The 26,840-nt window shown below is 50.3% G+C and overlaps 1 protein-coding gene across 1 annotated transcript in view; it reads right to left on the bottom strand.

The window, feature by feature from the left end:
• atrx (ATRX chromatin remodeler) overlaps positions 1-26,840 on the bottom strand; it is a 111,194-nt gene that overhangs the window by 25,138 nt on the left and 59,216 nt on the right. The window contains 13 exon segments of the mRNA XM_065020010.1: positions 2,640-2,817; positions 6,084-6,192; positions 6,788-6,888; positions 7,047-7,194; positions 7,506-7,642; positions 8,403-8,497; positions 10,512-10,642; positions 11,472-11,589; positions 13,233-13,408; positions 17,956-18,093; positions 18,175-18,352; positions 19,120-19,266; positions 21,625-21,734. Of these exon segments, the coding sequence (XP_064876082.1) occupies positions 2,640-2,817; positions 6,084-6,192; positions 6,788-6,888; positions 7,047-7,194; positions 7,506-7,642; positions 8,403-8,497; positions 10,512-10,642; positions 11,472-11,589; positions 13,233-13,408; positions 17,956-18,093; positions 18,175-18,352; positions 19,120-19,266; positions 21,625-21,734 (1,766 nt within the window).

The following is a 26,840-nucleotide window of genomic DNA, read 5'->3' as shown; positions in this document are numbered from 1 at the left end:
TATCCAACAAAACATCCATGTGTTGTGTAACATGAAGTCCTATGAGTGTCATCTGATGAAGATCATCAAAGGTTAGTGATTCATTTCTGCTTTTTGTGACTCCTCTCTTTGGCTGGAAAAATGGCTGTGTTTTTCTGTGGCTTGGTGGAATTTTAATGATGAGATTCTTGTCGTTTTGAATTTGGCATCCTGCACTGTCACTGGCTATTGGCAGGGTGGGACGCTACCATCCCACATATCCCAGAGAGGTTAACAGCAGACTCGTAAATCTCAATGTAAAAGGCTTTTTACCAAATTACGTACGTACCTATTTGAGAAAAACAACAAAACCGAGGCAAAGTCTTCATGTCAAAAAAGCTTTCAACTCAATTTGACATGTGGGTTTGTGGGTTTTTCAAATTAATGGACTCAGCTTTTCACAATTACTGATATTTAATCAAAGTAAAAAATTCCCTGTTTTAGGTCAGTTAGGATCACCACTTTATTTTAAGAATGTGAAATGTCAGAATAATAGTAGAGAATAATTTCAGCTTTTATTTCTTTCATCACATTCCCAGTGGGTCAGAAGTTGACATACATTCAATTAGTATTTGGTAGCATTGCCTTTAAATTGTTTAACTTGGGTCAAACGTTTTGGGTAGCCTTTCACAAGCTTCCCACAGTTTTTTGTCCCATTCCTCCTGACAGAGCTGGTGTAACTGAGTCAGGTTTGTAGGCCTCCTTGCTCGCACACGCTTTTTCAGTTCTGCCCACAAATTTTGTATTGGATTTAAGTCAGGGCTTTTTGATGGCCACTCCAATACCTTAACTGTTGTCATTTTCTTTAAGCCATTTAGACAACTTTGGAATTATGCTTGGGGTCATTGTTCATTTGGAAGACCATTTTGCGACCAAGCTTTAACTTCCTGACTGATGTCTTGAGATGTTGCTTCAAAATATCCACATAATTTTCGTTCCTCATGATGTCATCTATTTTGTGAAGTGCACCAGTCCCTCCTGCAGCAAAGCACCCCACAACAGGATGCTGCCACCCCTGTGCTTCACGGTGTTCTTCGGCTTGCAAGCCTCCCCCTTTTCCCTCCAAACATAATGATGGTCATTATGACCAAACAGATACATTTTTGTTTCATCAGACCAGAGGACATTTCTCCAAAAAGAAATGTAGTCCGAGCAGCCTTTCAGGTTATGTCGATATAGGAATCGTTTTACTGTGGATATAAATACTTTTGTACCTGTTTCCTCCAGCATCTTCACAAGGTCATTTGCTGTTGTTCTGGGATTGATTTGCACTTTTAACACCAAAGTACATTCATCTCTAGGAGACAGAACCAGTCTCCTTCCTGAGCGGTATGATGGCTGCGTGCTCCCATGGTGTTTATACTTGCGTACTATTGTTTGTACAGATGAACGTGGTGCCTTCAGGCGTTTGGAAATTTATCCCAAGGATGAACCAGACTTGTGGAGGTCTACAATTGGCTTGGCTGATTTCTTTTGATTTTTCCCATGATGTCAAGCAAAGAGGCACCGAGTTTGAAGGAAGGCCTTGAAATACATCCACAGGTACACCTCCAATTGACTCAAATTATGTCAATTAGCTTATCAGAAGTTTTTAAAGCCATGAATTCATTTTCTGGAATTTTCCGAGCTGTTTAAAGGCACAGTCAACTTAGTGCATGTAAACTTCTGACCCACTGGAATTGTGATACAGTGAATTATAAGTTAAATAATCTGTCTGTAAACATGACTGAAAAATTACTTGTGTCATGCACAAAAGTAGATGTCCTAACCGACTTGTCAAAACGATATAGTTTGTTAACAAGATATTTGTGGAGTGGTTGAAAAACGAGTTAATGACTCCAAGTGTATGTAAACCAAGTGTATGTAAACTTGACTAGACCCAACCAAATCATGACAAAACAAAAAGATAATTACTTGACACATTGGAAAGTATTACCAAAAAACTGAGCAAACTAGAAGGTTATTTGGCCCTAAACAGAGAGTACACAGTGGCAGAATACCTGTCCACTGTGACTGACCCAAACTTAAGGAAAGCTTTGACTATGTACAGACTCAGTGAGCATAGCCTTGCTATTGAGAAAGGCCGCCGTAGGCAGACATGGCTCTCAAGAGAAGACAGGCTATGTGCTCACTGCCCACAAAATGAGGTGGAAACTGAGCTGCACTTCCTAACCTCCTGTCCAATGTATGACCATATTAGAGAGACATATTTCCCTCAGATCACTCAAACACGTTAGCTTCTGTTTTGCTAAATATGCCACTACAATACACCTCCTTCATTGTCCTGATTTTAGTCTGAACTCTGCTGAGTATTATGTGATCGACTGACTGGCTGGCTGGCTGGTTGACTGGCTGACTTGAATGGCTGGCTGGTTGACTGGCTAACTGACTGGTTGGCTGACTGGTTGGTTGGCTGGCTGGTTACCTGATCCATGAATCGGTAGACGTAGCAGGTCTTGAGCTGTCCGAAGCGGTAGGTTGGCTGACTGACTGACTGACTGACTGTTACCTGAGCCAGGAATCGGTAGACGTAGCAGGTCTTGAGCTGACTGACTGACTGGTTACCTGAGCCAGGAATCGGTAGACGTAGCAGGTCTTGAGCTGTCTGACTGACTGGTTACCTGAGCCAGGAAGCGGTAGACATAGCAGGTCTTGAGCTGTCCGAAGCGGTAGAGCCTGAAGATACTCTGGATGTCGTACGACGGGTTCCAGGACGCGTCGAAGATGATGACCCTGTTAGCTCCTATCAGGTTGATGCCCAGAGAACCAGCCCTGGTCGAGATCAGGAACAATCGACCTCTACAGAGGGAGAGAAGGAGGAGAGGTAGAGAGGGAGGAGAGGAGAGGTAGAGAGGGAGGAGAGGTAGAGAGGGAGGAGAGGAGAGGTAGAGAGGGAGAGATGGGGGAGAGGAGAGGTAGAGAGGGAGAGATAGAGGAGAGGTAGAGAGGGAGAGATGGGGGAGAGGAGAGGTAGAGAGGGAGGAGAGGAGAGGTAGAGAGGGAGGAGAGGAGAGGTAGAGAGGGAGAGATGGGGGAGAGGAGAGGTAGAGGAGAGGTAGAGAGGGGGAGATGGGGAGAGGAGTAGAGATGGGGGAGAGGAGAGGTAGAGAGGGAGGAGAGGAGAGGTAGAGAGGTAGAGATGGGGGAGAGGAGAGGTAGAGAGGGAGGAGAGGAAAGGTAGAGAGGGAGGAGAGGAAAGGTAGAGAGGGGGAGAGGAAAGGTAGAGAGGGGAGAGGAGAGGTAGAGAGGGAAGAGAGGAGAGGTAGAGAGGGAGGAGAGGAGAGGTAGAGAGGGAGGAGAGGAGAGGTAGAGAGGGAGGAGAGGAGAGGTAGAGAGGGAGGAGAGGTAGAGAGGAGAGATGGGAGAGAGGAGAGGTAGAGATGGGAGAGAGGAGAGGTAGAGAGGGAGAGAGAGAGGTAGAGAGGGAGAGAGGAGAGGTAGAGAGGGAGAGAGGAGAGGTAGAGAGGGAGGAGAGGAGAGGTAGAGAGGGAGGAGAGGAGAGGTAGAGAGGGAGGAGAGGAGAGGTAGAGAGGGAGGAGAGGAGAGGTAGAGAGGGAGGAGAGGAGAGGTAGAGAGGGAGGAGAGGAGAGGTAGAGAGGGAGGAGAGGAGAGGTAGAGAGGGAGGAGAGGTAGAGAGGGAGGAGAGGTAGAGAGGGAGGAGAGGAGAGGTAGAGAGGGAGGAGAGGAGAGGTAGAGAGGGAGGAGAGGAGAGGTAGAGGGGAGGAGAGGAAAGGTAGAGAGGGAGGAGAGGAAAGGTAGAGAGGGAGGAGAGGAAAGGTAGAGGGAGGGAGGAGAGGTAGAGAGGAGAGATGGGGGAGAGGAGAGGTAGAGAGGGAGGAGAGGTAGAGAGGTAGAGAGGGAGGAGAGGAGAGGTAGAGAGGAGAGGTAGAGAGGGAGAGATGGGGGAGAGGAGAGATAGAGAGGAGAGATGGGGAGAGGAGAGATAGAGAGGAGAGATGAGGGAGAGGAGAGGTAGAGAGGAGAGATGGGGGAGAGGAGAGGTAGAGAGGAGAGATGGGGGAGAGGAGAGATAGAGAGGAGAGATGGGGGAGAGGAGAGGTAGAGAGGAGAGATGGGGGAGAGGAGAGATAGAGAGGAGAGATGGGGGAGAGGAGAGGTAGAGAGGAGAGATGGGGGAGAGGAGAGGTAGAGAGGAGAGATGGGGGAGAGGAGAGGTAGAGAGGAGAGATGGGGGAGAGGAGAGGTAGAGAGGAGAGATGGGGGAGAGGAGAGGTAGAGAGGAGAGATGGGGGAGAGGAGAGGTAGAGAGGAGAGATGGGGGAGAGGAGAGGTAGAGAGGAGAAATGGGGGAGAGGAGAGGTAGAGAGGAGAGATGGGGGAGAGGAGAGGTAGAGAGGAGAGATGGGGAGAGGAGAGGTAGAGAGGAGAGATGGGGGAGAGGAGAGGTAGAGAGGAGAGATGGGGGAGAGGAGAGGTAGAGAGGGAGGGAGGAGAAAGTAAGATGCAATCTCTGTTTGGGAACGTTTTTCCGCCCCTCCCAAAGATAATTGGCGCCGTTTCTGGGACTCCCCCACAAACAGGACCAAGCCTGGCCTGCTGAGGAGTGACGGGCTCCATCCTAGCTGGAGGTTGTGCTCTCATCTACGGACATAGAGAGGGTCCCCAGTCCACCTGGCCGTGCTGCGGCTATGGAACCCTGACCTGTTCACCGGACGTGCTACCTGTCCCAGACCTGCTGTTCTCAACTCTCTAGAGACAGCAGGAGCAGTAGAGATACTCTTAATGATCGGCTATGAAAAGCCAACCAACATTTACTCCTGAGGTGCTGACCTGTTGCACCCTTTACAACCACTGACATTTACTCCTGAGGTGCTGACCTGTTGCACCCTTTACAACCACTGACATTTACTCTCGAGGTGCTGACTTGTTGCACCCTCGACAACTACTGTGATTATTATTATCTGACCATGCTGGTCATTTATGAACATTTGAACATCTTGGCCATGTTCTGTTATAATCTCCACACGGCACAGCCAGAAGAGGACTGGCCACCCCACATAGCCTGGTTCCTCTCTAGGTTTCTAATCTCCACCCGGCACAGCCAGAAGAGGACTGGCCACCCCACATAGCCTGGTTCCTCTCTAGGTTTCTAATCTCCACCCGGCACAGCCAGAAGAGGACTGGCCACCCCACATAGCCTGGTTCCTCTCTAGGTTTCTTCCTAGGTTCTGGCCTTTCTAGGGAGTTTTTCCTAGCCACCGTGCTTCTACACCTGCATTGCTTGCTGTTTGGGGTTTTAGGCTGGGTTTCTGTACAGCACTTTGAGATATCAGCTGATGTAAGAAGGGCTTTATAAATACATTTGATTTGATGTTTAGTGGCGAGCCGGGTGGCGCTTGGTGGCGAGCCGGGTGTCGTTTGGTGGCGAGCCGGGTGCCGTTTGGTGGCGAGCCGGGTGCCGTTTGGTGGCGAGCCGGGTGCCGTTTGGTGGCGAGCCGGGTGCCGTTTGGTGGCGAGCCGGGTGCCGTTTGGTGGCGAGCCGGGTGCCGTTTGGTGGCGAGCCGGGTGCCGTTTGGTGGCGAGCCGGGTGCCGTTTGGTGGCGAGCCGGGTGCCGCTTGGTGGCGAGCCGGGTGTCGCTTGGTGGCGAGCCGGGTGTCGCTTGGTGGCGAGCCGGGTGTCGTTTGGTGGCGAGCCGGGTGTCGCTTGGTGGCGAGCCGGGTGTCGCTTGGTGGCGAGCCGGGTGTCGCTTGGTGGCGAGCCGGGTGTCGCTTGGTGGCGAGCCGGGTGTCGCTTGGTGGCGAGCCGGGTGTCGCTTGGTGGCGAGCCGGGTGTCGCTTGGTGGCGAGCCGGGTGTCGCTTGGTGGCGAGCCGGGTGCCGTTTAGTGGCGAGCCGGGTGCCGTTTAGTGGCGAGCCGGGTGCCGTTTAGTGGCGAGCCGGGTGCCGTTTAGTGGCGAGCCGGGTGCCGTTTAGTGGCGAGCCGGGTGCCGTTTAGTGGCGAGCCGGGTGCCGTTTAGTGGCGAGCCGGGTGCCGTTTAGTGGCGAGCCGGGTGCCGTTTAGTGGCGAGCCGGGTGCCGTTTAGTGGCGAGCCGGGTGTAGTTTACCTGACGTTGCTGTAGTCATTGAACTCCTCTGCCCACTTCTTCCGGTTCAGGGCGTTGGTGGAGCCGTCCAAGCGGTAGTAGTCTATGTTCCGGAACCACTTCCCCTCACCTGCACAGGTAAACACAGTGTCACAGTTTTCAAAGACTACAGTCATCATACAGTTTGACCTTTCCTGTCAGCTTCATGAAAGGAATTTATATCAAACAATAAGTTACAAGCATATTTTAGTAGCTAATGGCAACCTGCAGTACCAAGTCAGTCTTCAATACTCAATGAGAAGGAGGCAGAACCAAGTCTGCAACATCACAATACAGAGAGAGAGGTAGTAGAGGTCAGGGGGTAGAAATCAAAGGGGGTAGAGGTTAGGGGTAGAGGTTACGGGGGCAGAGGTCAGGGGGTAGAGGTCAGGGGGTAGAGGTTACGGGGGTAGAGGTTAGGGGGTAGAGGTTAGGGGGTAGAGGTTAGGGGGTAGAGGTTAGGGGTAGAGGTTAGGGGGTAGAGGTTAGGGGGTAGAGGTTAGGGGTCAGGGAGTAGAGGTCAGGGGTCAGGGAGTAGAGGTCAGGGGTCAGGGGGTAGAGGTTACGGGGGTAGAGGTTAGGGGTCAGGGAGTAGAGGTCAGGGGTCAGGGGGTAGAGGTTACGGGGGTAGAGGTTAGGGATCAGGGAGTAGAGGTCAGGGGGTAGAGGTCAGGGCAGTATAGTACCTTTGTAAGGAGACTGTTTCTCCTCCTCTTTGGCTCGGCCAGCCAGCTCCAGGAAGTCTTCAATCAGGTCCAGAGAGATCAGAGACTGACTGAACACCAGACTGATGAGGGGACAGAAGACGCGTCAACATCACCGGACTGTCATGTTAACAGGACATTTAAAACAGCGAATCAGTCCCACCATTTTGAAGCATTTCATTCAAGCACTTAGCATTGATCAATTCAGCACAACGTGTTCCATGTCTCCAGAGCTCCTTACACTTTGTCCTCCACCTCCTCGGCCATACGGAGGATCTCAAACAGCAGCACCATCTTCCCAGAATGCTCCAGGATCTCAGAGTCGGCCTCCGTAACAAACTCCTTGTGCCAGTCAGGACTCCTGGTGCCAGGGCTGGAAGCTGGGCGCACTGGGGGAGAGCAGAGGGTAAGGGTTAGAGGTCAGAGCTGGAGCAGTGAGCTCAGATGGGTCATGTTACGTACAGGGCCTTTATATTTCTTCACATTTTATTGTGTTACAAAGTGGGATTAAAATGGATTTAATTGTCTGTTTTTTGTTGTCGTCAACAACCTACACAAAATAGTTTTGTCAAAGTGGAAGAATCATTCTATCACTCTGTGTTCTAACAGAGCAAACCTTACTTCAACATTCCCTTCCTGACACCACAACATCACACATTTCTAGTGAGATAACAGGCTCTATATAATTGTATTTCTATACCTTCCTCCTGTGGCTCCGCCCGGTTGCGGCTGGAGGGGTCTCCCCCTCGGGAGCTGGTGTTCCACTCCTTAATCACCTCGAGAGCGTCACTGTCTGAGTCACTGTCCTTCTTCCTGGCCTTCCCCCGCTTCTTCTTCCTACAGGGGGGCAGAGCAACGTTGTATATTACAGTACGATAAGACAGTCAGGTTGTATATTACAGTACGATAAGACAGTCAGGTTGTACATTACAGTACGATAAGACAGTCAGGTTGTATATTACAGTACGATAAGACAGTCAGGTTGTATATTACAGTCAATAAGACTGTTACATGTATATTGACATCACTCTGATACAGTAGGTTGTATGGGACATACATCTGACATCACTTGATATAGTAGATAAGACAGTCAGGTTGAATTACATCTAAGACATCACTGATATAGTCAAATGTGTTACATATATATCTGACATCACTCTGATATAGTAGATGTGTTGGGAATACATCTGACATCACTCTGATATAGTAGATGTGTTGGGAATACATCTGACATCACTCTGATATAGTAGATGTGTTGGGAATACATCTGACATCACTCTGATATAGTAGATGTGTTGAGAATACATCTGACATCACTCTGATATAGTAGATGTGTTGGGAATACATCTGACATCACTCTGATATAGTAGATGTGTTGGGAATACATCTGACATCACTCTGATATAGTAGATGTGTTGGGAATACATCTGACATCACTCTGATATAGTAGATGTGTTGGGAATATATCTGACATCACTCTGATATAGGAGATGTCTTGGGAATATATCTGACATCACTCTGATATAGTAGATGTCTTGGGAATATATCTGACATCACTCTGATATAGTAGATGTGTCTGTAAATAATATGTGGTTACTTTTTCTGTTTCTCGTCTTCAGAGGTCATGCTCATGGAAGACTCCTCGGTCTCCGAGGCGATGAACTCGTCCATGCTGTCCTCGTCAAAGTACCCCTAAAACAACAAGACACAGTAAGAACCCCTAAGATAGAGAACCCCTGAGACACCGTCAGAAGGGGAGACAGACAGACAGCCGGGCGAGGGGAGACAGACAGAGAGACAGACAGCCGGGCGAGGGGAGACAGAGAGACAGACAGCCGGGCGAGGGGAGACAGACAGACAGACAGCCGGGCGAGGGGAGACAGACAGACAGACAGCCGGGCGAGGGGAGACAGACAGAGAGACAGACAGCCGGGCGAGGGGAGACAGACAGAGAGACAGACAGCCGGGCGAGGGGAGACAGACAGACAGACAGCCGGGCGAGGGGAGACAGACAGACAGACAGCCGGGCGAGGGGAGACAGACAGACAGACAGCCGGGCGAGGGGAGACAGACAGACAGACAGCCGGGCGAGGGGAGACAGACAGACAGACAGCCGGGCGAGGGGAGACAGACAGACAGACAGCCGGGCGAGGGGAGACAGACAGACAGACAGACAGCCGGGCGAGGGGAGACAGACAGACAGACAGACAGCCGGGCGAGGGGAGACAGACAGACAGACAGACAGCCGGGCGAGGGGAGACAGACAGACAGACAGCCGGGCGAGGGGAGACAGACAGACAGCCGGGCGAGGGGAGACAGACAGACAGACAGCCGGGCGAGGGGAGACAGACACAGACAGCCGGGCGAGGGGAGACAGACAGACAGACAGACAGACGGGCGAGGGGAGACAGACAGACAGACAGACAGACGGGCGAGGGGAGACAGACAGACAGACAGACAGACGGGCGAGGGGAGACAGACAGACAGACAGACGGGCGAGGGGAGACAGACAGACAGACGGGCGAGGGGAGACAGACAGACAGCCGGGCGAGGGGAGACAGACAGACAGACAGACAGCCGGGCGAGGGGAGACAGACAGCCAGACAGCCGGGCGAGGGGAGACAGACAGACAGACAGCCGGGCGAGGGAGACAGACAGACAGGGACAGACCAGCCGGGCGAGGGGAGACAGACAGACAGCCGGGCGAGGGAGACAGACAGACAGCCGGGCGAGGGGAGACAGACAGACAGCCGGGCGAGGGGAGACAGACAGACAGCCGGGCGAGGGGAGACAGACAGACAGCCGGGCGAGGGGAGACAGACAGACAGCCGGGCGAGGGGAGACAGACAGACAGCCGGGCGAGGGGAGACAGACAGACAGACAGACAGGGGCGAGGGGACAGACAGACAGCCGGGCGAGGGGAGACAGACAGACAGCCGGGCGAGGGGAGACAGACAGACAGCCGGGCGAGGGGAGACAGACAGACAGCCGGGCGAGGGGAGACAGACAGACAGCCGGGCGAGGGGAGACAGAGACAGCCGGGCGAGGGGAGACAGACAGACAGCCGGGCGAGGGGAGACAGAGACAGCCGGGCGAGGGGAGACAGAGACAGCCGGGCGAGGGGAGACAGAGACAGCCGGGCGAGGTGAGACAGACAGACGGACGAGGGGAGTCAGACAGACAGCCGGGCGAGGAGAGACAGACAGACAGACAGCCGGGCGAGGGGAGACAGACAGACAGACAGCCGGGCGAGGGGAGACAGACAGACAGCCAGCCGGGCGAGGGGAGACAAACAGACAGCCAGCCGGGCGAGGGGAGACAGACAGACAGCCAGCCGGGCGAGGGGGAGGACAGACAGCCAGCCGGGCGAGACAGACAGCCAGCCGGGCGAGGGGAGACAGACAGACAGCCGGGCGAGGGGAGACAGACAGACAGCCGGGCGAGGGGAGACAGACAGACAGCCGGGCGAGGGGAGACAGACAGACAGCCGGGCGAGGGGAGACAGACAGACAGCCGGGCGAGGGGAGACAGACAGACAGCCGGGCGAGGGGAGACAGACAGACAGCCGGGCGAGGGGAGACAGACAGACAGCCGGGCGAGGTGAGACAGACAGACAGCCGGGCGAGGGGAGACAGACAGACAGCCGGGCGAGGGGAGACAGACAGACAGCCGGGCGAGGGGAGACAGACAGGAAAAGTGTGTGTACCTTGTTTTCCTTGCTGATGTAGTCCAGCTGCAGGCACCAGGGATGGGTCCAGATTCTGCTGAGCATCTGGAAGTCCTGGAACAGTTTGGTCCCAGCTCGGCCTCGACCCCCCTCCACCACGCTCCCCGCACCTGCCCACAGAGACGGAGCGAGACAGAGAGGTGCGTGAGAGAGTGTATTTCATACCCACCACAGCTGTAGCTGAATAAGGTCCCTCACACTCATAACACCAGAACAGAGAGACAGAACAAATGTAGTGATATAATCACGGTTGTTTTGGGATTTTCTGTTCCTTTTCTAGTCGGTTTTTAGATTTTCACTTGAAGTTCAGTTGTTTTTATGAACAAATATTAATATTTATTTCGTATATAATTTAGGGACAGAAAGTAGCGTTATGCATGAGAGGCTCGGAGCCATTTATGTAGTCCAGCCCCCCCCTATAGCAGGGCTACCCCACCCCCAGGGCTAATAATAGCAGGGCTACCCCGGGCCCCCACCCCCTAATAGCAGGGCTACCCCACCCCCTAATATAGCAGGGCTACCCGGGCCCCCACCCCCCTAATAGCAGGGCTACCCCACCCCCTAATATAGCAGGGCTACCCCGGGCCCCCACCCCCTAATAGCAGGGCTACCCCGGGCCCCCACCCCCCCTAATAGCAGGGCTACCCCGGGCCCCCACCCCCCTAATAGCAGGGCTACCCCGGGACCCCACCCCCCTAATATAGCAGGGCTACCCCGGGCCCCCACCCCCTAATAGCAGGGCTACCCCGGGCCCCACCCCCTAATATAGCAGGGCTACCCGGGCCCCCCCACCACCCCCCTAATAGCAGGGCTACCCCGGGACCCCCACCCCCTAATAGCAGGGCTACCCCCTAATAGGGCCTCCACTATAGCTCCACTATAGTGCTCCAGGTAGTGTCGGTATAGAGTACACTAGATGGGATAGGGGTTAGTGTGTACCTGTTAAGTGCTCCAGGTAGTGTCGGTATAGAGTACACTGGATGGGCGTGACTCTGACGGACACAACATACTCATGTTTAGGAGGCAGGAACTTGGTCAGGGCAGAGTAGTCTCTTCTCTGGAGAGAGAGAGCAGAGAGACCAGTAAACACACGGTAGTCTCTTCTCTGGAGAGAGCAGAGAGACCAGTAAACACACAGTGGTCTCTTCTCTGGAGAGAGCAGCGAGACCAGTAAACACACAGTGGTCTCTTCTCTGGAGAGAGAGAGACAGAGAGACCAGTAAACACACAGTGGTCTCTTCTCTGGAGAGAGCAGAGAGACCAGTAAACACACAGTGGTCTCTTCTCTGGAGAGAGAGCAGAGAGACCAGTAAACACACAGTGGTCTCTTCTCTGGAGAGAGAGCAGAGAGACCAGTAAACACACGGTAGTCTCTTCTCTGGAGAAAGAGCAGAGAGACCAGTAAACACACAGTAGTCTCTTCTCTGGAGAAAGAGCAGAGAGACCAGTAAACACACAGTGGTCTCTTCTCTGGAGAGAGAGAGCAGAGAGACCAGTAAACACACGGTAGTCTCTTCTCTAGGGAGAGAGAGCAGAGAGACCAGTAAACACACGTAGTCTCTTCTCTGGAGAGAGAGCAGAGAGACCAGTAAACACACAGTAGTCTCTTCTCTGGAGAAAGAGCAGAGAGACCAGTAAGCAGAGAGACCAGTAAACACACAGTAGTCTCTTCTCTGGGAGAAAGAGCAGAGAGACCAGTAAACACACAGTGGTCTCTTCTCTGGAGAAAGAGAGCAGAGAGACCAGTAAACACACAGTGGTCTCTTCTCTGAGAAGGGAAGGACACAGTCAAAGAGAGACAAAAACATTTTTAAACAGTCTGTCAATGGAAACAGCCGGAGGTTGTCGATATCAGTCAGAAATACTTATTCTAGTGTCAAAACGGTCTACAAAGTGGAGGACAATTTAGTCATAAAGTCCGTCTCATCCAAAACTGAGATTTACGTGGTAAAGTGGTATCCACAAGTTCATCTGACTCTGGGCAAGTAGATTAAGGGACTGATTTCCCATCACTTTAAAGGACTTGTCCTGCAATTCTCCACCTTTTGGCATCGGGGGGGAAAAATGTGCAGTTTTACAGCAGATTTCCTGTAATTCCATACATTTTGTCATCTCAATAATATGATATCTGAGTGAGAGTGACTCACAAAATGAAGGTTCAGGGCCCCCTGGGGTTCCCCCCTGGGGTTCAGGGCCCCCCCCCCCCTGGGGTTCAGGGCCCCCTGGGGTTCAGGGCTCAGGGCCCCCTGGGGTTCAGGGCTCCCTGGGGTTCAGGGCCCCCTGGGGTTCAGGGCTCCCTGGGCACATGTCCTGCGTGCCCGGTCTATATTCGGCAAATATTACTACAAGTTTAGACAACCGGCTGACTAATTTACCAATCTTAAAACATTGCTAGCTGACATGACTAATAGAGTGATTGACAGTGATGGACATAAGACAGAAACGGCTGATTCTCAACCGCAGTTAGAAATGTCACCTCGTGAATTCCTCTATTCTGCCTAGCAACAGTAAGTTGAGAACCTGACTGAGTTCCTCAACTGGGGGGTCCGTTTTAGGAAATGGATCCGCGGAGGGAGGCTGTGGGCCGCCCGTTACCCAGTGTTACCTGAACACATCCATTGAGCATCTCGTAGAGAAAGAGCAGAGAGAACGTGAGCTATCCTTTATGAGGCGAACATCACAGTGTCACAACAGTGTTACCTGAACACATCCATTGAGCATCTCGTAGAGGATGTGAGCCCTCTTCTTCATGATCCGTACATCCTGGTCCGTGGAGTCCGCTGCCTGCCCGTTCTGGATGGGGTTGACGAAGCGGTTCCTGAACTCCTTCACTGACCCCAGCAGGTTCTCCTTGATGAAGTTCACCATGCAGTGGTCTGGACAGGGAACACACACAGTGGTATCATAAATATTCAACCCTCTTGGATTTCTTCACATTTTGTTGTGTTACAATGCGAGATTTAAAAAAAGGATTTCATTGTCATTTTTTTGTCGTCCATTTAAACAAAATACTGAAATGTTTTTAAAAAATCTATAAAAAGTAATATAGCTTGATAAGATAAGTATTCACCCCACATGTTAGAAACAGCCCTGGCAGTGATTACAGCTGTCGGTCTTCTGAGGTAAGTCTCATAAAAGAGCTTTGCACACCTGGATTGTGCAATATTTCCCCGTTAATTAGTTTCAAAATTCTTCAAGCTCAGTCGAGATTTAAAGATGCAATATGCAGAAATCGCTCTTCCATTTCCTGGTAGCTAAAATTCGAATAGTTCGCCTAATTTAATTTGCAGAATTTGCTTCTCTCTTTGAATTTGTGAAGTATTGTGTAGATAGACGACAACAACAACAAGAATCACATTTAAATCCATTTTAATCCCTCTCTGAAAAGGAACAAAAATGTGAAAAATATTCTCGGGTATGAATACTTAAGACACCCACTCAAAACCCTGAATATAGACAGGACACTAGTGTGTCACGGAGCGTCCTGAACATCAAGCTGTCTCACTACAGAAACAGGAGATGGACTCCTGGCCTACGGGCCGTTCTGGTTCCCTCTACAGAAACAGGAGATGGACTCCTGCCTACGGGCCGTTCTGGTTCACTCTACAGAAACAGGAGATGGACTCCTGCCCTACGGGCCGTTCTGGTTCACTCTACAGAAACAGGAGATGGACTCCTGCCCTACGGGCCGTTCTGGTTCACTCTACAGAAACAGGAGATGGACTCCTGCCCTACGGGCCGTTCTGGTTCACTCTACAGAAACAGGAGATGGACTCCTGGCCTACGGGCCGTTCTGGTTCCCTCTACAGAAACAGGAGATGGACTCCTGGGGCCGTTCTGGTTCTCACGGGCCGTTCTGGTTCCCTCTACAGAAACAGGAGATGGACTCCTGGCCTACGGGCCGTTCTGGTTCCCTCTACAGAAACAGGAGATGGACTCCTGGCCTACGGGCCGTTCTGGTTCCCTCTACAGAAACAGGAGATGGACTCCTGCCCTCTACGGAAACGTGGACTCTGGTTCTCACTACAGAAACAGGAGATGGACTCCTGGCCTACGGGCCGTTCTGGTTCACTCTACAGAAACAGGAGATGGACTCTGGCCTACGGGCCGTTCTGGTTCCCTCTACAGAAACAGGAGATGGACTCCTGGCCTACGGGCCGTTCTGGTTCCCTCTACAGAAACAGGAGATGGACTCCTGGCCTACGGGCCGTTCTGGTTCCCTCTACAGAAACAGGAGATGGACTCCTGGCCTACGGGCCGTTCTGGTTCCCTCTACAGAAACAGGAGATGGACTCCTGGCCTACGGGCCGTTCTGGTTCCCTCTACAGAAACAGGAGATGAAACAGGAGATGGACTCCTACGGGCCGGACTTCTGGTTCACTCTACAGAAACAGGAGATGGACTCCTGGCCTACGGGCCGTTCTGGTTCCCTCTACAGAAACAGGAGATGGACTCCTGGCCTACGGGCCGTTCTGGTTCACTCTACAGAAACAGGAGATGGACTCCTGGCCTACGGGCCGTTCTGGTTCCCTCTACAGAAACAGGAGATGGACTCCTGGCCTACGGGCCGTTCTGGTTCCCTCTACAGAAACAGGAGATGGACTCCTGGCCTACGGGCCGTTCTGGTTCCCTCTACAGAAACAGGAGATGGACTCCTGGCCTACGGGCCGTTCTGGTTCACTCTACAGAAACAGGAGATGGACTCCTGGCCTACGGGCCGTTCTGGTTCACTCTACAGGAACTGGAGATGGACTCCTGGTCTACGGGCCGTTCTGGTTCACTCTACAGAAACAGGAGATGGACTCCTGGCCTACGGGCCGTTCTGGTTCACTCTACAGAAACAGGAGATGGACTCCTGGCCTACGGGCCGTTCTGGTTCACTCTACAGAAACAGGAGATGGACTCCTGGCCTACGGGCCGTTCTGGTTCACTCTACAGAAACAGGAGATGGACTCCTGGCCTACGGGCCGTTCTGGTTCACTCTACAGAAACAGGAGATGGACTCCTGGCCTACGGGCCGTTCTGGTTCACTCTACAGAAACAGGAGATGGACTCCTGCCCTACGGGCCGTTCTGGTTCACTCTACAGAAACAGGAGATGGACTCCTGCCCTACGGGCCGTTCTGGTTCACTCTACAGAAACAGGAGATGGACTCCTGCCCTACGGGCCGTTCTGGTTCACTCTACAGAAACAGGAGATGGACTCCTGGCCTACGGGCCGTTCTGGTTCCCTCTACAGAAACAGGAGATGGCCTACGGGCCGTTCTGGTTCCCTCTACAGAAACAGGAGATGGACTCCTGGCCTACGGGCCGTTCTGGTTCCCTCTACAGAAACAGGAGATGGACTCCTGGCCTACGGGCCGTTCTGGTTCCCTCTACAGAAACAGGAGATGGACTCCTGCCCTACGGGCCGTTCTGGTTCTCACTACAGAAACAGGAGATGGACTCCTGGCCTACGGGCCGTTCTGGTTCACTCTACAGAAACAGGAGATGGACTCCTGGCCTACGGGCCGTTCTGGTTCCCTCTACAGAAACAGGAGATGGACTCCTGGCCTACGGGCCGTTCTGGTTCCCTCTACAGAAACAGGAGATGGACTCCTGGCCTACGGGCCGTTCTGGTTCCCTCTACAGAAACAGGAGATGGACTCCTGGCCTACGGGCCGTTCTGGTTCCCTCTACAGAAACAGGAGATGGCCTACGGGCCGTTCTGGTTCCCTCTACAGAAACAGGAGATGGACTCCTGGCCTACGGGCCGTTCTGGTTCACTCTACAGAAACAGGAGATGGACTCCTGGCCTACGGGCCGTTCTGGTTCACTCTACAGAAACAGGAGATGGACTCTGGCCTGGTTCACTCTACAGACGGGCCGTTCTGGTTCACTCTACAGAAACAGGAGATGGACTCCTGGCCTACGGGCCGTTCTGGTTCCCTCTACAGAAACAGGAGATGGACTCCTGGCCTACGGGCCGTTCTGGTTCACTCTACAGAAACAGGAGATGGACTCCTGGCCTACGGGCCGTTCTGGTTCACTCTACAGAAACAGGAGATGGACTCCTGCCCTACGGGCCGTTCTGGTTCCCTCTACAGAAACAGGAGATGGACTCCTGCCCTACGGGATGGACCGTTCTGGTTCACTCTACAGAAACAGGAGATGGACTCTGGCCTACGGGCCGTGGACTCCTGGCCTACGGGCCGTCTGGTTCACTCTACAGAAACAGGAGATGGACTCCTGGCCTACGGGCCGTTCTGGTTCCCTCTACAGAAACAGGAGATGGACTCCTGGCCTACGGGCCGTTCTGGTTCACTCTACAGAAACAGGAGATGGACTCCTGGCCTACGGGCCGTTCTGGTTCACTCTACAGAAACAGGAGATGGACTCCTGGCCTACGGGCCGTTCTGGTTCACTCTACAGAAACAGGAGATGGACTCCTGGCCTACGGGCCGTTCTGGTTCCCTCTACAGAAACAGGAGATGGACTCCTGGCCTACGGGCCGTTCTGGTTCCCTCTACAGAAACAGGAGATGGACTCCTGGCCTACGGGCCGTTCTGGTTCCCTCTACAGAAACAGGAGATGGACTCCTGGCCTACGGGCCGTTCTGGTTCACTCTACAGAAACAGGAGATGGCCTACGGGCCGTTCTGGTTCACTCTACAGAAACAGGAGATGGACTCCTGGCCTACGGGCCGTTCTGGTTCACTCTACAGAAACAGGAGATGGACTCCTGGCCTACGGGCCGTTCTGGTTCACTCTACAGAAACAGGAGATGGACTCCTGGCCTACGGGCCGTTCTGGTTCACTACAGAAACAGGAGATGGACTCCTGGCCTACGGGCCGTTCTGGTTCACTCTACAGAAACAGGAGATGGACTCCTGGCCTACGGGCCGTTCTGGTTCCCTCTACAGAAACAGGAGATGGACTCCTGGCCTACGGGCCGTTCTGGTTCACTCTACAGAAACAGGAGATGGACTCCTGGCCTACGGGCCGTTCTGGTTCACTCTACAGAAACAGGAGATGGACTCCTGCCCTACGGGCCGTTCTGGTTCCCTCTACAGAAACAGGAGATGGACTCCTGCCCTACGGGCCGTTCTGGTTCACTCTACAGAAACAGGAGATGGACTCCTGGCCTACGGGCCGTTCTGGTTCACTCTACAGAAACAGGAGATGGACTCCTGGCCTACGGGCCGTTCTGGTTCACTACAGAAACAGGAGATGGACTCCTGGCCTACGGGCCGTTCTGGTTCACTCTACAGAAACAGGAGATGGACTCCTGGCCTACGGGCCGTTCTGGTTCACTCTACAGAAACAGGAGATGGACTCCTGGCCTACGGGCCGTTCTGGTTCCCTCTACAGAAACAGGAGATGGACTCCTGCCCTATGGGAAGTTCTGGTTCATTCTAACTGTATATAACAACGTAACGGACATACACTCTATGAGGTTGTTCTGCAGCGGAGTGCCGGTGAGCACCACTCTCCGTCGGGTCTTGATGGAGTTCATGGCTTTAGAGATGGCCGACGCCTCGTTCTTCAAGATGTGGCCCTCATCACAGATCACAAAGTCTGGGCCTGGGGAGGGGGACAACACAGAACAGAGAGTTGAGAAGAAACTGGATACAATACATAACCGTGTGTGTGTCCTCTACCTACCTGGGTCAACCAGGGTCTTCTGGAAGGTCTCTTTGAGTTTCTTGCTCTTGATGTTTCTACCCTGTGTGAGGTTACGGTACATCTCATAGCCAATGATCATGATTCCTCCGTCCTCCTGCCACTGCTGCAGAGCAGACGCTCTCTCCTGAGGACGCTTCACCGTGGCCAGCTCCGTCACCTAGTGACAGACACACAGCGTAAACACACACACACACACACACACACACACCAGCTCCGTCACCTAGTGACAGACACACAGCGTAAACACACACACACACACACACACCAGCTCCGTCACCTAGTGACAGAGAGCGTAAAGACACACAGACAGCTCCGTCACCTAGTGACAGACACACAGCGTAAACACACACACACCAGCTCCGTCACCTAGTGACAGACACACAGCGTAAACACACACACACCAGCTCCGTCACCTAGTGACAGAGAGCGTAAAGACACACAGACACACCAGCTCCGTCACCTAGTGACACACACACAGCGTAAACACACACACACACACAGCGTAAACACACACAGCGTAAACACACACACACACAGCTCTGGAAAAAACTAGAGACCCCTGCATAATGCTCTGTATCTGTGGTTTAACTATTTATAGGTGTTTGGGTCAAATTAACATTTTGGTTTTATTCTATTCTGACAACAATTCTCCCAAATAAACACAGAGATTTTCTTTACAGAAAACTGGAATTGTGATCCAGTGAATTATAAGAGAAATAATCTGTAAACAATTGATGGTGAAATGACTTGTATCATGAACAAAGTAGATGTCCTAACTGACTTACCAAAACTATAGTTTGGTAACAAGAGATTTGTGGAGTGGTTGAAAAACGAGTTTTAATGACTCCGACCTCAGTGGATGTAAACTTCAACTGTGTGAATATATATGTGTGTGTGTGTGTGTGTGTGTGTGTGTGTGTGTACCTCTAAACTCTCCTCGTCCTTGAAGCCGTACTGCCACTTCTCAAACTCGTTGAGCCAGTTGAGAACGGTGTTGAGAGGACAGACGATCAGAGCCGTGGAGAAGTCTAACTTGTCACAGAGCAGTAGTGTGTGGAGTAGGGTTACCACCTAGTGATATAGACAGGGTTAGATACAGTATAGATATATACACACATAGAGAGAAGTCTAACTTGTCACAGAGCAGTAGTGTGTGGAGTAGGGTTACCACCTAGTGATATAGACAGGGTTAGATACAGTATATATTTACAGAGCCTTGGGAACAGAGCATTCAGACCTAGTGATATAGACAGGGTTAGATACAGTATATATTTACAGAGCCTTGGGAAAGTATTCAGACCCCGTGACTTTTTCCACATTTTGTTCCAGCCTTGTTCTAAAATGGATACAATTATTTTTTCCCCCTCATCAATCTACACACAATACCCAAATAATGGCACACTACCCCATAATGGCACACTACCCCATAATGGCACACTACCCCATAATGACACACTACCCCATAATGACACACTACCCCATAATGACACACTACCCCATAATGACACACTACCCCAAGACACAATACCCAAATAATGGCACACTACCCCATAATGACACACTACCCCAAGACACAATACCCAAATAATGGCACACTACCCCCATAATGACACAATACCTCATGACTCAATACCCCAAGACGACACACTACCCCATAATGACACAATACCTCATGACTCAATACCCCAAGACGACACACTACCAGATAAAGACAATACTACAAGACACACTACCCCCATAACGACTCAAAACCTCATGACACACTGTCCCATAATGATAAATCAATCGTTGTCCTGTTGGAAGGTGAACCTTCGCCCCAGTCGGAGGTCCTGAGCGCTCTGGAGCAGTTTTTCATCAAGGATCTCTGTCCTTTGCTCCGGTCATCTATTCTGACAAGTCCCCCAGTCCCTGCCACTGGAAAATATCCCCACAGCATGATGCTGCCACCACCATGCTTCACCGTAGGGATGCTGCCACCACCATGCTTCACCGTAGGGATGCTGCCACCACCATGCTTCACCGTAGGGATGCTGCCACCACCATGCTTCACCGTAGGGATGCTGCCACCACCATGCTTCACCGTAGGGATGGTGCCACCACCATGCTTCACCGTAGGGATGGTGCCACCACCATGCTTCACCGTAGGGATGGTGCCAGGTTTTATCCAGACGTGAAGCTTGGCATTCAGGCCAAAGAGTTCAATCTTGGTTTCATCACACCAGAGAATCATGTTTCTCACAGTCAGAATCCTCTAGGTGCCTTTTGGCAAACTCCAAGCGGGCTGTCATGGCCTTTACTGAGGAGTGGCTTCTGTCTGGCCATTCTACCATAAAGGCCTGATTGGTGGAGTGCTGCAGAGATGGTTGTCCTTCTGGAAGTTTATCCCATCTACAAAGAGGAACTCTGGTGCTCTGTCAGAGTGACTATTGGATTCATGGTCACCTCTCTGACCAAGGCCCTTCTTCCCTGATTGCTCAGTTTGAATGGGCATCCAGCTCTAGGAAGAGTCTTGGTGGTTCCAACCTTCTTCTATTAAATAATGATGGAGGCCACTCTGTTCTTGGGGACCTTCAATGCTGCAGAAACGTTTTGGTATCCTTCCCCAGATCTGTGCCTCGACACAATCCTGTCTCGGAGCTCTAAGGACAATTCCTTTGACCTCATGGCTTGGTTTTTGCTCTGAAATGCACTGTCAACTGTGAGACCTTCTATAGACAGGTGTGTTGCCTTTCCAAATCATGTCCAATCAATTGAATTTACCACAGGTGGACTCCAATCAAGTTGTAGAAACATCTCAAGGATGATCAATGGAAACAGGATGCACCTGAGCTCAATTTCGAGTCTCATAGCAAAGGGTCTGACTACAGAGGTAGATAAGATATGTTTTTCATTTAATACATTTGAAAACAGATCTAAATAAACGTTTTTGCTTTGACATCATGGGGTATTGTGATGTCATCATGGGGTATTGTGATGTCATTATGGGGTATTGTGATGTCATTATGGGGTATTGTGATGTCATTATGGGGTATTGTGATGTCATTATGGGGTATTGTGATGTCATTATGGGGTAGTGTGTGTAAATTGATGAGGGGGGGGGACTATTTAATCCATTTTAGAATAAGGCTGTAACGTAACAAAATGTGGAAAAAGTCAAGGGGTTTGAATACTTTCTGAATGCACCGTACAGAGACAAAGGGTGAAGTAGAACGTGTGCAGGGTTACCCCCTAGTGGTAAAAGCAGGGACTGCAACAGAGTACAGTGCAGGGTTACCCCCTAGTGGTAAAAGCAGGTAATTACAGGGTCAGATGAGATAAATGGTGGAAGTAGACATGCTCCTCCCACAACTAGAGAAACACCCCCTTTTCTATAGGAAGACAGAAATGAAAGTCTAAAACAGAAACAACAGGTGGCTGGGTGGTACAGACCTGCAGTGTTTTTCCCAGACCCATACAGTGAGCCAGGATACATCCAGAACCAGAGTTCTTGTTGGTTTTCTTCACCGACTCACAACAGCAGTCCCACATGAACTGGACCCCTAGAGAGACAGACACAGAGACCTCACTCAACACCCAAAGCATTTCTGAAGACGTGTCTGTTCGGCGTTGACGCCGACGGCTGTGAAGCATGGTAATGACTTGATGAGGTAATGACTTGATGAGGTAATGACTTGATGAGGTAATGACTTGATGAGTAAACCAGTAAAAGCAGCGCTCCATTCACTATACCATCAACATTATGATGAAAGACGTTCTCTACCCGTTGTTTTGGTTGTTACAACTACAGCTACTACTGGTTCTATTACTGCTACCACTGGTTCTACTACCGCTACCGCTGGTTCTACTACCACCGGTTCTACTACTACCGATGCCGCCACCGGTTCTACTACTACCGCTACCACCACCGGTTCTACTACTACCGCTACCACCACCGGTTCTACTACTACCGCTACCACCACCGGTTCTACTACTACCGCTACCACCACCGGTTCTACTACTACCGCTACCACCACCGGTTCTACTACTACCGCTACCACCACCGGTTCTACTACTACAACCACCGGTTCTACTACTACAACCACCGGTTCTACTACTACCGCTACCACCACCGGTTCTACTACTACAACCACCGGTTCTACTACTACCGCTACCACCACCGGCTCTACTACTACAACTGGTTCTACTACTGCCACTGGTTCTACTACTACCGATACTACCACCGGTTCTACAACTACCGATACTATCACTGGTTCTACTACTACCACTGGTTCTACTACTACTACACCAACATTGACTCTCACCGTCGACCTGGTGTGGTTTGAGCTTGGTGACCAGATTACTACTGCTGCTACTACTACTAATGCTGCTACTACTACTAATGCTGCTACTACTACTAATGCTGCTGCTACTACTACTACTACTAATGCTGCTGCTACTACTAATGCTACTAGTGCTGCTACTGCTGCTACTACTACTAATGCTGCTGCTACTACTACTACTACTACTACTAATGCTGCTGCTACTACTAATGCTACTAGTGCTGCTACTGCTACTACTAATGCTGCTGCTACTACTACTAATGCTGCTACTACTACTACTAATGCTGCTGCTACTACTACTACTAATGCTGCTGCTGCTACTACTAATGCTGCTACTACTACTACTAATGCTGCTGCTACTGCTACTACTAATGCTGCTACTACTACTACTAATGCTGCTACTACTACTAATGCTGCTACTACTACTACTAATGCTGCTGCTACTGCTACTACTAATGCTGCTACTACTACTACTAATGCTGCTACTGCTACTACTAATGCTGCTACTACTACTACTAATGCTGCTACTACTACTACTAATGCTGCTACTACTACTACTAATGCTGCTACTGCTACTACTAATGCTGCTGCTACTACTACTACTGCTGCTACTGCTACTACTAATGCTGCTCTTGCTGCTACTGCTACTACTAATGCTGCTGCTACTACTACTACTGCTGCTACTGCTACTACTAATGCTGCTCTTGCTGCTGCTACTGCTACTAATGCTGCTACTGCTACTACTAATGCTGCTACTGCTACTACTACTGCTGCTGCTGCTACTACTAATGCTGCTACTGCTACTACTACTGCTGCTACTGCTACTACTAATGCTGCTGCTACTGCTACTAATGCTGCTACTACTACTAATGCTGCTGCTACTGCTACTACTACTAATGCTGCTACTACTAATGCTGCTACTACTACTAATGCTGCTGCTGCTACTACTAATGCTGCTGCTACTACTAATGCTGCTGCTAATGCTGCTACTGCTACTAATGCTGCTACTGCTACTAATGCTGCTACTGCTACTAATGCTGCTGCTACTGCTACTAATGCTGCTACTGCTACTAATGCTGCTACTGCTACTAATGCTGCTACTGCTACTAATGCTGCTGCTACTGCTACTAATGCTGCTCTTGCTGCTACTGCTACTACTAATGCTGCTGCTACTGCTACTAATGCTGCTACTGCTACTAATGCTGCTACTGCTACTAATGCTGCTGCTACTACTAATGCTGCTGCTACTGCTACTAATGCTGCTACTACTACTAATGCTGCTGCTACTGGTACTAATGCTGCTACTGCTACTAATGCTGCTACTGCTACTAATGCTGCTACTACTACTAATGCTGCTGCTACTGCTACTAATGCTACTAATGCTGCTGCTACTACTACTAATGCTGCTGCTACTACTACTAATGCTGCTACTACTACTAATGCTGCTGCTACTGCTACTAATGCTACTAATGCTGCTGCTACTACTACTAATGCTGCTGCTACTACTACTAATGCTGCTACTACTACTACTAATGCTGCTACTACTAATGCTGCTGCTGCTGCTACTAATGCTGCTGCTGCTACTACTAATGCTGCTGCTACTACTAATGCTGCTGCTACTACTAATGCTGCTGCTGCTACTACTACTAATGCTGCTGCTACTACTAATGCTGCTGCTGCTACTACTACTAATGCTGCTGCTACTGCTACTAATGCTGCTGCTGCTACTACTAATGCTGCTACTACTACTACTACTAATGCTACTACTACTACTACTACTAATGCTGCTGCTACTACTACTGCTACTACTAATGCTGCTACTACTGCTACTAATGCTGCTGCTACTACTACTAATGCTGCTGCTGCTACTACTAATGCTGCTGCTGCTACTACTAATGCTGCTGCTGCTACTACTAATGCTGCTGCTACTACTAATGCTGCTACTACTACTAATGCTGCTGCTGCTACTACTAATGCTGCTACTACTACTACTAATGCTGCTGCTACTACTACTACTACTACTACTACTACTAATGCTGCTACTACTACTACTACTACTAATGCTGCTGCTGCTACTACTAATGCTGCTGCTGCTACTACTAATGCTGCTGCTACTACTAATGCTGCTGCTGCTACTACTACTACTACTGCTACTAATGCTGCTACTACTACTAATGCTGCTGCTGCTACTACTACTACTACTGCTGCTGCTACTACTACTAATGCTGCTGCTACTACTACTACTACTACTACTACTAATGCTGCTACTACTACTACTAATGCTGCTGCTACTACTAATGCTACTAGTGCTGCTACTGCTACTACTAATGCTGCTGCTACTACTACTAATGCTGCTACTACTACTACTAATGCTGCTGCTACTACTACTACTAATGCTGCTGCTGCTACTACTAATGCTGCTACTACTACTACTAATGCTGCTGCTACTACTACTACTACTAATGCTGCTGCTACTACTAATGCTACTAGTGCTGCTACTGCTACTACTAATGCTGCTGCTACTACTACTACTACTACTAATGCTGCTGCTACTACTAATGCTACTAGTGCTGCTACTGCTACTACTAATGCTGCTGCTACTACTACTAATGCTGCTACTACTACTACTAATGCTGCTGCTACTACTACTACTAATGCTGCTGCTGCTACTACTAATGCTGCTACTACTACTACTAATGCTGCTGCTACTACTACTACTACTACTACTACTAATGCTGCTGCTACTACTAATGCTACTAGTGCTGCTACTGCTACTACTAATGCTGCTGCTACTACTACTAATGCTGCTACTACTACTACTAATGCTGCTACTACTACTACTACTAATGCTGCTACTACTACTACTAATGCTGCTACTACTAATGCTGCTGCTGCTACTACTAATGCTGCTACTACTACTAATGCTGCTACTACTACTACTAATGCTGCTGCTACTGCTACTACTAATGCTGCTACTACTACTACTAATGCTGCTACTGCTACTACTAATGCTGCTACTGCTACTACTAATGCTGCTACTACTACTACTAATGCTGCTACTGCTACTACTAATGCTGCTGCTACTACTACTACTGCTGCTACTGCTACTACTAATGCTGCTCTTGCTGCTACTGCTACTACTAATGCTGCTGCTACTACTACTACTGCTGCTACTACTAATGCTGCTGCTACTACTACTACTGCTGCTACTGCTACTACTAATGCTGCTCTTGCTGCTGCTACTGCTACTAATGCTGCTACTGCTACTACTACTACTGCTGCTACTGCTACTACTAATGCTGCTGCTACTACTACTACTGCTGCTACTGCTACTACTAATGCTGCTCCTGCTACTACTAATGCTGCTCTTGCTGCTACTACTACTACTAATGCTGCTACTGCTACTACTACTGCTGCTGCTGCTACTACTAATGCTGCTGCTGCTACTACTACTGCTGCTGCTACTACTACTGCTGCTACTGCTACTACTAATGCTGCTGCTACTGCTACTAATGCTGCTACTACTACTAATGCTACTACTACTAATGCTGCTACTACTAATGCTGCTACTACTACTAATGCTGCTGCTGCTACTACTAATGCTGCTGCTACTACTAATGCTGCTGCTAATGCTGCTACTGCTACTAATGCTGCTACTGCTACTAATGCTGCTGCTACTGCTACTAATGCTGCTACTGCTACTAATGCTGCTACTGCTACTAATGCTGCTACTGCTACTAATGCTGCTGCTACTACTAATGCTGCTGCTACTGCTACTAATGCTGCTACTACTACTAATGCTGCTGCTACTGCTACTAATGCTGCTACTGCTACTAATGCTGCTACTGCTACTAATGCTGCTACTACTACTAATGCTGCTGCTACTGCTACTAATGCTACTAATGCTGCTGCTACTACTACTAATGCTGCTGCTACTACTACTAATGCTGCTACTACTACTACTAATGCTGCTACTACTGCTACTAATGCTGCTGCTACTACTACTACTAATGCTGCTGCTACTGCTACTAATGCTGCTGCTGCTACTACTAATGCTGCTGCTGCTACTACTACTAATGCTGCTACTGCTACTACTAATGCTGCTGCTACTACTACTAATGCTACTGCTACTACTAATGCTGCTGCTGCTACTGCTACTAATGCTACTAATGCTGCTGCTACTACTACTAATGCTGCTGCTACTACTACTAATGCTGCTACTACTACTACTAATGCTGCTACTACTGCTACTAATGCTGCTGCTACTACTACTACTAATGCTGCTGCTACTGCTACTAATGCTGCTGCTGCTACTACTAATGCTGC

Source organism: Oncorhynchus nerka, linkage group LG6 (genome assembly GCF_034236695.1).
Source record: "Oncorhynchus nerka isolate Pitt River linkage group LG6, Oner_Uvic_2.0, whole genome shotgun sequence".
NCBI lineage: Eukaryota > Metazoa > Chordata > Actinopteri > Salmoniformes > Salmonidae > Oncorhynchus > Oncorhynchus nerka.
The sequence above is the reverse complement of the archived record's forward strand: the minus strand, read 5'-3'. Positions and strand labels throughout refer to the sequence as shown.